Source organism: Chinchilla lanigera, unplaced genomic scaffold, assembly GCF_000276665.1.
Source record: "Chinchilla lanigera isolate Chin_1 unplaced genomic scaffold, ChiLan1.0 scaffold00009, whole genome shotgun sequence".
In the NCBI taxonomy this organism is placed as follows: Eukaryota; Metazoa; Chordata; class Mammalia; order Rodentia; family Chinchillidae; genus Chinchilla; species Chinchilla lanigera.
In genome coordinates, this window is record NW_004955410.1 from 23,403,194 (window position 1) to 23,415,237 (window position 12,044).

General features: G+C 44.8%; 1 protein-coding gene across 1 annotated transcript in view; it reads right to left on the reverse strand.

Annotated features, from left to right (window-relative positions):
- The window catches only part of Sp8 (Sp8 transcription factor), a 2,767-nt gene extending 1,306 nt beyond the window's left edge, over positions 1-1,461 (reverse strand). Inside the window, exons 1-2 of the mRNA XM_013510495.1 lie at positions 1,261-1,461; positions 3-263 (exon numbers count right to left, since the gene is read on the reverse strand). Coding sequence (XP_013365949.1) covers positions 3-263; positions 1,261-1,281 — 282 coding nt within the window. The 5' untranslated portion in view covers positions 1,282-1,461. The remainder of the gene's footprint in view (positions 1-2; positions 264-1,260) is intronic.
- Positions 1,462-12,044: the final 10,583 nt, after the last annotated feature.

Genomic DNA, 12,044 nt, shown 5'->3' on the forward strand with positions numbered 1-12,044 from the left:
GCGGCAGCAGCAGCGGCCGCCGCCGCCGCCGAAGAGGAGCCGCCGTTCCGGGAGGCCCCCGACACGCCAAAGCCGGAGAGGCTGGAGCCCACGACGTTGCAGCTGCCGGAGGAGGACGACGAGGAGCGTTTCCAGGGGTGGAAGCCTTTCCCGAAGGAGGAAGAGCTGTCCGAGAGGGAGGAGGGAGATGGACTGGGGCTGCCGATCTTATTACAGGTAGCAGCCAGCATGGCCAGAGGAGTGGATCCCAACCTCGGTTCTTCCTGCGGGAAGGAGAGGAGGTGGGGGAGGGGTGGTGGGCAAAGGGCCGGCGGGGGAGGGAGGGAAGAGACGAGCATTAGTCCGGCAGTAGCCTCCACGACGCCCCGCTGCACCCCATCTCTCGCTGCGGCGCCGCCACCACTCACCTGGCGCCCCCAACAGCCCCGGCGCCCGGCGGCTTCCTACTCTACGGGAGGGGACAAGTTGGGCTGCCGGCGTCTGACTCCGCAGCAAAGCGCCACGCTAAAGAAGAGTTTGACAAGTATTCTCACCTAAAACAACACTCTTGCGCACAGAAGGCCCCAGACACTTCGAAGCAAACAAGCAAAAAGTCCAGATTGGGGAGGAAGGAAGTTTCCTTGGCCGAGAAGCATGGGGCGAAAGCATTTGGATTGCTTTTAAGAGCGCTTCCCCTGTAATCCAGAGAGAGCTTTGAAAAATCCTGTTCCGGTCCCCCAGAAACCCATCCCGGGTCGTTTCTCCCAGGCCAAAAGAGATCAATCTGGAAGGCTCACTCGCTCTTCCTGCTTTTCTTTCTTTTCTTTTTTTTAAAAGTCTATCTACAATAGTAAAAAGGAGTTCAACATACCTGCAAGACAAGGCGGGCTGCGATTTTTTTTTTTTTTTTTTTTTTTTTTTTTTTTTTTTTTAAGGGGAAGGAGGTGAATCTGTAATTTGGCCAGAGGAAAACCTTGCTCTCTACCCCCGAGACGTCGCCTGGAAAGTGGGCTGGGCGCAGGTCTCCCAGGCAGGGAGCAGCCAGGCGCGGCGAGGTGGCTCGGCTAAATGCCCCTCCAGCCTTTTCCTGCGCTGAAAAAAAGTGGCTCGGCCCCCCTCTCCCCCTTTCTTTTCTCCAAACTCACTTGTATTTAAAGAAAAAAAAAAAGCCCTCTATAGAGAGACTGATAGCCCGTGGCCTGGCCGGGGCGACTTTAACCCCCTACGATCGGCAATAAAAGGAAACTAATTAAACCAGCAAGAGAAAATCCTGAGACTCACCCCTAGAAGTGAAGTTGCCATCACACAAAAGTGCCCTCCTCCTCTCAGAGGATCTTTTTTATATTGATAAATCAGAGGCAGTGTTTTTTTTAGAGGTGTGCAATACAATGATCAGTTCCGCCCATTCCACCACAATTGTAGCTCCCTCTCCGGCTTTGAAGTGCCGCGGAGGCGCAGCCAGCCAATCTGCGGGCTCGCCCGGCCGCGCCGCGCGCGCGCCGTGAGGTCATCGGCGCCGCCGGTGGGGAGGGTGGCAAAGGAGGGGGGTCGCGCCGCGTGTGTTGCGAAGTGCGTGCGTGTGTGTGCGCGCGCTTGTGTGTGTAACAATGCAACTGAGCATTGAGTAAGACCTAGCCAGGAACCAGGGGACAGTGCAGAGATGGGGAAGGGGCTGCCATTGTGACAGTGCAACAGAGACAAGGTGCAGGGGGAAGGAGAGCGCGCAGGGAAAGAGGGTGTTGTGTGTGCTGTGAAACTGCGTGTGCGACACGGGGTGCGTAGAGGGACCGAGCAAGAAAGTATGGAAGAAGGTTGCGAGTGCACGCGCGTGTAACTGAGTGCGACAAACCTGAAAGAGGAAGAGGGTCGCCGCGGTAAAGCTGGAGCCGGGAGAGGAGGGATGTGTGTTTGGTGTGGGTGGAGAAGGAGGGGTGCGAATGTGTGCGCTTGTGCGAGAGAGGAGGGAGGGTGCGTGCGCGCGCTTATGTGTGTGTGCGCGTTCGTGTGTGTGTGCGCGCGCGCACACCAAAGCTGGGGGTGGGGAATAGAAACAAGACAATAAAGTGTTCGTGCGCAAGAGGGAGATTGGCGATTGGAAGAAACTGACTGCGAAGTTGAGTGAGGCTGGGTAAATAAATATTCGCAAATGCTACCACTGTCACCAACTTCCTGTGGTTCCCTTTAAAATCTTGAGGGGCTGTTGTTCTTTTTTTTGTTTTGGGGGGTTTTTGTCTTAACTTCTCATACTCTCACATTTTGGTAGAAAAGAAATACTGAACCTTTGCCTTCGTAGCTTTCCAGCTAAATAGGGAAAAGACTGGAAGTCGGAGAGGTTTTTTTGAAGGGACTGGGGCCTGGGGCGGGGGGGGGGTGCGTGTGCGCGCCCGCACCCTTAAATTGTTACTTTGATGTGATGGCGCTTTCCCTCCCTTCCCTTTTCTTTTTTCTGAGGTAGGCTTCTGTCTTGGAAGTGCACGTCTCACTCTAGGAGAGGAGGTGTGTTTGTCCCTCGGTGTTGAGTAAATTTCAATTCAAAAGGGTTAGAGAAAGGTTTAAGAGAGGGTTATTTTTACTGTGAGAAAGTGGGGAGTGTGCTACAGAATTTAGAAGTGTTCACCGGAAACCCTACTGCCTCTTGAGGGGAAAAAAATCAGGCTTTGATTCCAATCTGTGGGTTCTATTTATGCAAAAACAGACACAAGTTTTTGATAAAGCTTGGACAGTACTTGCGGAGGCGTCTCTGTTTAATAGTGTCTGGGCCACAGATCTACTAATATGTCCATGTTAATATATAAACCCAGTGGAAATGTGGGTTTTAGTTACTTGTTTACCATTTGTGTTATTAGGTGCCTTCAAATGTAATTACAATTTCCTTGCGACTCTAAGGCAACTTCCTAAACCACAGGAAGTACACCAGTGTAGCAAAAAAGTTCAGAGCCCTTGGAACCCTACTAAGTATTCATGTTTCTTAAGCCACAGTAATTCGTATTTTTAAGCATCTACAAATGCTCTCAGAAGTCTACTTTTAAGCTAGAATTGATTAAAAAGTGACTGGATGGGAGAACTGTTTTGTTCTGACTAGAGAAACAGCCTTACTGTATTGTTGCTGTTGAACTCTCCTCAAGGATACCAAAGCTACTGGGGTTGTCAAAAGAATCCTCCCAGGTTTACTGAATTCCAAAGTCAGGTTGTTTCTTTGGTGTAAATTTCACTGAGCAGAGTTGAGGCTGTTTGTGGAATGAAAGTTGGGATTCCTGACTTCTTTTTAATTTGTGGAGATATTGACTGTACCTCATATCTATTGATTAAGGGGGTAAGGTGCGCACTCAAACTTTAAAGTAAGTGTGAAGTAAATTAATGAACTGCTTTCTTTTTCTGAAGGCTGACGCTTACCATAAATGTCGTGCTTCTCCCTGGAAGCCGCTCTGAATGATTTCAGCGCGTTGAGAAGGCGTGACAGGCCAGCCCAGAAGGAGGAAGGGGTGGGGGAAGGAGGGAACTCCGTTTAACAAATAAAAGAGAATTAACTTCATTGCTTGGGTATCTTTCTATAATAATATTCATTTTAAGGACCTAATATACAGTTGCTCAAATTTGGGGTTTAATTCTAATCAATACTGTCACCCTTGAAGGTGGAGAAAAAAGCTTTGAAGGAAGACTCACTCCCTTGTATGAATAGTTGTTTTATCTTTTTATCCTATCTTCTAGAAGGAAGAGAGGCAGGACTATTAAAATCTTAAATGCTGATTCTGAGAGTAAACAGAGGTGTTAACCACTGTTTCCTCAAAAATGCCAGGAATTAGAAAAACTCAGCATTATGTGACTGCAATTCTGAGCAACCTAATTCTAAGATTTTTCATTTGTGTAAATTCACCTTAGAATCACGTGTCATTCTTCTTATGACAGTGAGTCACAGTGTTGTGCATTTAATGAAAATATTGAATTTTTCAATTTATGTGAGGTTGGCTTATAGCATTTGGAGATTTGCAAAGGTTTTTTATGTGCAGATACATCTATAGATATAGATATAGAGATAGATGTGTATTCCATTTAGTCCCATTATAAAACCGAGGTGTTTATTTCATAGTAGCATTGGCCAAAGAACTTTTTTCTCCTACTATTCTCCTTCTGTGGACCCCCAAGACATACTTAGTTAAGGTTGTGCCATGAGATATAAAGCAGCAGAATTAAAAGGAAGGACAAAGAGAATGATATAATGGACCCCAAATTAAAGCAGCCATAATCTTGCTTTCCATTTAAATAAAACTAGTCTCAAGGCAGCACTTTCTCCACTTGGGAGAAGTGATCACATCACGTTTGAATCCTGTCCCACCAGAAAGAACAACTGTAGTCTCTGGCAAATACAGCCAACCTGGCTAAGCATTTTAGGGTAGAGTTCAATTTACTTTCTATATCTTGATCATTATTCTTGAATATCATATCACGGTAATAAAGTTTGGGAGAGGAAGGGAAAGGGAAATAGCAGATAGGGTTTCTAATATCAATTAAAAGTTTCCCCCACCCCATATGAAGTTTGACGTGCTGGCAAGGAAAGGGGTAGATGGATATTCTGCTGTTTCTTGCAAACCTGTGGGATCCACTATCAATAAAGCTAAAATCTATTAGCATTCTGTATGCATCTGCAGCATAAATTTCATTTGAATTTCAAATTTAATAAACCAGGAGGTTTTTAATCATCCCTGGTTTTATTTGTTTGATATTAACATGCTTATTGACCGGGTCTGGTGACCAGTTTGATCATTACAGGACAGCAAAAAGTTAATTAAAACGACCACAGCCCCTTAATCATATCATCTGTCTCATCCATGTCGCTCTCTTTATTACCGGTGATGATGGATAGTCTCCCAGATTAATTTCTCTGTTTCTTCGATTTGGACAACAGCTTTTGGGACCTAATTTACATCCTGGGAACAACTTGCTCAAGTATATCTAACACCTTGCAGCTACAATATACATCAAGATCTCCTTAGAGCGGGAGAAGGGGAGCTTTTTTTGCAGGCGGGTTTGAAGAATAATCAGTGCTCAGATCTGGAGCTCCTACACATCCGCAGCCAAAAACACCAGAAGGTTCTAAGAGCAAATCGGAGGTCTGGATCCTTGCTTTTCCTTTTGGGAGTGTAGGAGCGAGATATGCCTCCGCTGTTTGGTTAGTAGATTAAAATGTGTAGATACAGCGAAAAGTAAATAAAGCCATTTGTAACCATTAGATACAATTAGGGATTTATAGTCGAAAGCATCAAAGTTATCCAGGCTTTCAAGTGTCTACACCAAATTCAAGTAATACATCAATACCAAATATAATCTTAAACGTTCAGTGTGGGCCGAGACACACAGCGCTAAAGAAGGACGCCTAATGGGAAAAATCGCTCACGAACTGCCGTGCATACCTCTGCGGGGTACGCACAACCCGGCTCTTAACGTCTCCGTTTCCGGAGCTTTGACAGGGACACGCACGGTCTGCAAGCTGACCCGAGGGTGCCCGCCTGCACCCAGTGAATGCGGTACAAGCGGCGAGTCCCTGGCAGGAGCCTCTCCCCAGATGGGAAGACGGCCCCAGCGTGTGGGCACCGAGCGCGCGGACTCGTCGCCTGCTAAATAAAGCATAAAGAGGAACGGCTAGCGAGCTGAGCGCCGCTGGCGGCTCCCTAGAGGAACGGGCTGGCCAGGTTGTGGGGAGGTTTCCTGGTCAGTACCTCTCTGGTCAAAGTTACTTTCCTGTTAAAAAGAAAACCTGGCTAGGCTTGGACCTGTGGATTCCTGAGGGGTGCCCCTCTGTGGTCCATCTCTGCCTTCGGGTGGCTTTACGAAAAAGTTGCCTAACATTTCCCGGGAAGGGAGGTAATAAAAGCCCCTCGCTGGTGGCAGATTGTGGAGCCGTAGGTGGGAAGGGATCAGTCGGCGAGAGCTGAGAGAGGGCTGTATGTTCCTGATTGGAAAATAGGAACTTCCACGCTGAACAATAGCCCCTATTAGTGAGGTTATTCGGTTTGAAACTGTCCGGCCACATTTACAACCGAGTCCTTACTTTCCTGGTACTGCTTAATTGGATGCATTTGTTGACCCCAGCAAAGCAATAAGTGACTCTGGATCTACTTGCTTAAGAGCTCCTAGTGGATGCAAAGCAATGCCTTGGTGAATCCTAGTAAATGGAACAGAGCGTCTCTTTCTTTCTTTTTCTTTACTGACACGATATTTTTCTTCCATTTCTCCCTGATATTTACTTTTTTTCTTCTCTGTCACTTCAAACATTCAAAAGTTAGAGTTTAAAAGAGATTCACCCACGTAATCTATTATCCTGAGCTTTGATTTTTCTTAGTTGGGCTCTTCTAATGGTATATAAGGATAAGGAGGATTTTTCTCATATATCAAACAGTCATCTTAATAGGAGATAAGTTATAAATAGAAAAAAATGAAGATATTACAAAAATGAGCATTTGAAGTCTCCCATCTATATGTTTAGATTATATTTTAAAAAAGGAAACAAAACCCATTTTGCCATTTCTTATCTACATGCATAAACATATCTTCATGCTATGTTAATGTGGCCTGCTGCTACTTCTACAGGCAGGCATGTACTCTTGTGATACAGTATATTTCATATTCATTTACCAGCTCGTAGATGAAATTGATAATTAATTCTACAGCACTTGTACTGCCCCGTCATGTAAATGAAGGAAACACACATAGGAAAATGAGAGTTTGATCATTTGGGGTGAATGGTGTGTGTATGTGTGCATGCTTTTCATGTGTAGGCAGAAAGAGAAAAGAAACCTAGACATTCAGATGAGTGGATCTCGATTTTTTTACTAGAATAGATTTGTTTTGGCTGTTTTCTCTTTTGGTATTATATATCACTTTCTCACAGCTAACATGGTGCCCAGTTAAAAACTACTAAATTCTTATCCTCTACACTATTGATTTCTTTTCATTCTGTTCTGTTCCTAGTGAAGGTAATGCCCGCAGATTACCCCATCTCCTCCTCCAGACGGTTGACAATTGCAATCACAGTTTCGGGAAGATAAATGTTACTCTGGGAATTGTGTTTAATTACAAATAATCTAGGAGCTGCTCCGGGTCTCTGAATTTAACCACACATGTGTTCAAATCACTGTACAAGGTTTACAAATGGCTGATATTTGTGAAAAGTCATACAATTCACTTTCTAAAACCAAGGCACAAACTAGAATGTTCTCACTTGGGGTTTGTCATCAGATCCTTAGAGATAACACCAGCCAAAATAACACAAAATAACAACCACCAAAACAGGAAAAATGTGGCATTTAGGAGTACTTGAAAGCCTAAGAAAAAAGTGTCCAATTTATTTTCAGGTCAATTTTATTAAAATGAAAATTAGTCACTCTTTGCGTTCTTAAGATCCCTTGCATATATTCATTTGTGTAGGGAATATTTTAAAGAGTTCACATAAGTGAACTTTTTATAGTTTATTTTTTGTGTGTCTACAGGAAGTTTTGTGGATTTCCCCCGAAATAGCTCAATGGTTATTTTTTACAGTTCCTCTTGTAACTCAGCTGCTACCTTTGTGTGTGTGATTCTTTGCTTATATGGCAGCTCAATTAGTGTTGTTTGTGTGTGTGTGCCCCCTTTTTTCTAATAGTCTTATTAACAAGAAAAAAGGTGGTGAACAGGTTATTCTCTTAACCTGACCTGGCTATAAGAGTAAGATGAGCAGCACTGAACAGATGTCCCCATTTAAGCCGTTCTTTTCCCACATGCCTGCTGGATATTGCAGGCGCACAGGAAGCTCGCTTCAAACCTGGCCCATTTCAGGCCATAATGGCCACGTTATTTCGGCCCAGTGAACACGAACAAAATCGCGTGCTTTGAATCATTCGACTCTGAGTCCAGGAAAAGCAGGGGGTGTGGTGGCAGTGGGGGTGGCTAGGGAGGGGTTTGTATGGGGTGGGGGGCTATTTCATCTCGGATCGCAGGAAGAGAACTTGCTCAAAAGAATTTTCTCCCAGCAAATATGGTATAATTTACAGCGCAACTTAATAATCCGAGGGGCAATGCAAAAGCCCTTTGCGTTGTAAACCGCTTCTAATTACCTGCCAGAGCAATTAGCTGACTATCACGAAGAAATTAGATCGCTCAATGTAGCATAAATAATGCGAATAATTTTGTTAGAAGAATGGAAAGCGAGACCTGGTGTTTCTTTATAAGGAAATAACACCTCGTACTGTACGAGCCCTCCATGAACACATATTAATGTCTAGGCATGCATTGGCAATGAGTCCGAGCAGGAGCCCTCTGGCTGCGGTTCAGCACTTTTTCCGTTTACGTATGCGGGGTGAAAGTCGGCTTCCAGGCGTTCGATCTCCAGCCTTCCAGCTCACAGTAATTAACACATAGCGACTTCAATGGGAAAACCTGTTTTCCAGATGATTTTTACAATGCAGCTTTATGTCTCATTTGGCAGTTTAAATAGCTGGAGTTGTTTTCTGGCTTCATCTCTACTATCATCTGTTGAGCATATTTTGCTTAGATTATTGAATCCCAACCAAAACTTCGGTGCAGGCTTTTGCTGACTTTTATTTTGTTAAGAAGTGGGGCATCGAGGACCAAGGGCACAAGGGCAAAGAATTCTCGTATGTGCCAATGGATATCTACTTTCCGTGTGAGTTTCCTAAGTATGTTAGCATGCCTTTTGTGTGTGTTTTCACTTTAAGGTTTTGTTAAAATCGGCCTTAATCATATTTTATCTTAGCTATTTTCTCTCATTTCTCTTCACCTGGGGTTTCCTATTTAAAAGTTCAGATGGTGAGTTCACACATTTCTTAGCAAAAGAAATAAAAACTAAAGCTAAAACCTAATTTTGGAGGAAAGCTGACTATGCAATAAGGTGTCTGAGAACACCACCAAGCTCTTTGAAATTTACTAGGTTTCTAAATTACAAACAAGAACAGAACTTCAAACACTATTTGGAAAAAGGATATGTGTGCCAACACCTACACCACCCTCAAGTGCACTGGAGGACGCACCCACACGCACGCATACACACATAAGCTGTTGCTCACAGTTCCACAATGGATTTTCTGATGCCACCAAGTGAAGGGAATCATGATTTCTTTTTTCTGGTAAGGCAGGTAGGTCCCACATTGGGTCAAATTGAATCAGCCAGCTTCCATGGAAATCGAACTAGATGTGCGCATTGGTTGCAGCACAGGATGTCCTGTGACTCGGGTATTCCTGGGTGCATTTCAGCCACCACAGTGAGTGCTGACCCACCCCGAGGGCTGTCTGTCCAGGGTTAGTGCTCATCCCACCCTTCCAGATCATCCTACACATTGAAAGTTTGGCCCAGATCATTTTTTGAACATCTTTCATGAATGACTTCAGTTAGTTTTACAGGACTTTGCAAGAATCTTGGCCAGAACATCAGCACACACCCAGTTTTCCCTTCCTAGGAAAATGTCCACATATTTACAGGCGATGGGGAAGTTCTACATGGAAATGAGAGACATCCTAGTGATTTTGTTGAGCCAGTCTACAAATACTTACGTCTGTTTATGGTATCACACCTATGTAGCCCCTCACCCTCTATCAAGGCACTGATTATGGTACACCTTTTCCTATCTGAGTTTAGAGTTGCTGGGGGTGAGGAATGGTACACCCCTACAGAGAAGGGGACCCACTTAGCAGAAATCACTTCCACTTTAGAATATGTTAAAAATAAAATACATACATCAGCTCCTAAAAGCTCTCAACATAGTGTGGTAATCACTTGGTTCAAGAGTGTCCACAATCCCAGACCCCCCACACACAAAAAAATCCAGAGAGAACAAGGAAGCACATTTTTATTTAAGGCTCGACAGGTACCAACTCTTGTATTAAGCAGATGTTATCATTTAAGAGGAAGGACAATCTTGATTCTTGCTCATGAATTGTGGAAAATATGTATCCTCAGATAATTTCCCACAATGCCCTCAGTCAAACATTTCAATTGCTAAATTGTGTTTTGAAGCTTCATTTCTCACAAGTACTTTGCATCATCTCCTTCACCAAGGTTGGCCCCAAAGATACTCTATCTCAAAAGACAAAGACTCCACTGGCCACCAAAGGAGTTTGTTCCATTTAAATCCAAAACAAGGACAAGGAGTGCAGGTCTTAGAGCAGGAGAGAGACGATCAAACTTCTTCCACTTGCAGCACCAGCATTTAACCAGCAATAGGTAAAGCCGGTCCTCTTCTCTTCTTTGTCTTTATTGAAATGACTCTTTCTTTTATTCTTTTTTGGGGGAGGAGCAACATTACTTAAGGTAAAAGAAATAAATTGAATTGATTATTGTCATGTCTGTAATTGCTCTCAAAACATTTTTCAATGGGGCCTCATGAGTCAAACACATTGGTCTTTGATCAACACTGAAGAAAGCAAACATTTGAAGAACCCAGACCTACACTTGGCATTTACAGCTCTGAAATGGAATGTCCTTTACCTTTAAAAGGGCAGTTATTAAGGACAGAAAGTTCTCAAGATTTTCTGTAGATGGTACTTCCGTAGTACCCTAACCGGGACGTAACCCTTCACGCCAAGATGGAGAAAACAGTTGTTGCTAAACAAAACCATTTTATTACCACTGCCCAACGTCGTTTATTTGAAGTTCTATAGATAAAAATGTGAAAAGAACTAATGGATCCATTTCCATTGCTTTTCTGCTTTGACTCAAGAAGTCCAAGCTGAGAGAACAAAAGGAAGGAAAGAGTAATTTCTAGAGTTTTGGTATCCTTAACCAATGGAACTCTAAGAGAAGTGTGTAGCCAAAATCAAACCGAAAGATGCATTCTTTTTTTAAAAAACAGCTCAACCACTGATTTTTTCCCCCTAAAAACAACTCACTGATTTTATTGATTGGTACAGAACATTAAAAAGAGTATTCCACTCTATTTCAGTGTTTTAATCGACGTTAGTAAATTTAATCAAAAATAGGTTAATTAATATATGTTATTTAAATCTTAAAATAAGACCCGGATATCCACAGAATGATTTGTCGTTGATTTTACCTGCTGCGTCGAAACTATTTTTTATCTCAACCTAAGCTCCGAGGTGCTGAATTTCCTTTCCCTTAGCTCCTTTAGTCAAAATTTAGGAACAGAAATGTTAAAAAGGTTACAAATGGGTGAGGAAATTGTAAATTTGAAAGTACGCATGAGGAAATTCCAACCCTCCGTTGACTTTAAAAAGGCCTGGTACAACTCTGTAGCTTAGTTGGCCAGAAGAAACTTGGAGGCCAAGTATTAAAAAATCACTTAAAACAACAGCGTCTACTACGCTCCTCTCAAGGGCAGGGCCCAGGGGGGCAACCACCGACCATGGAGCCACGAGGAGCTCAGCTTGCCCGCTGTTAGTGTCCGGAGAAGCTCAGAGGAGGCCCCGCTTTCAGTTTTGCGTACACCACGGCTGTTTCACCATATGGATTGCCCGATGATCTGGCTGTCACGTTTTCGTGCAATGACCATCTAAGGGACAAAACAGGACAGTGGCCACGGAAGACGCAAGGCAACGGTGGAGGGGTAGGGTGGGGACATAGAAGTGGAGGAGGAGGACAGGCTCCCCTTCACATCCACCCCGAAGGGTGGCAACCGCCCAGTTCCCTGGAGCTGAAGCTTCCCAAGTAGGTAGTTAGCTTAATTAATATCCTGTCCTCGGGGAAACCAGAATAAAATGTGGGAAGTGGGCATTTTTCCCCATCAGTCAGTCGCGATCGGAAAGGCAGGCACCGCGGTGGTCCGCGTGGCAGTCAGAGGGACGAGTGACAGCTGCAGACGGGGGACCGTCGGGTGCCGGGCAGCCTTCGGGCCCGCGCGGGGCTCTCCTCCAGCCGCACCAGATAGTTTCCGCACCCGGCAGTCACAATATTTGCACTCCCTTTCTCCCTAGCTCGCCAGCTCCTCCTTCCCCTCCTTCTTCCTCCTCGCCTCCCACCCCAGCCCACCCCCTCCGAGGGCACCGCGGGCCGGCCGGGTCCCGGTGGCGCGGGCTGCCCACCGGGAGGCACAGGCGTCCCCGGGCTCTGTGCGCTCGGGCGC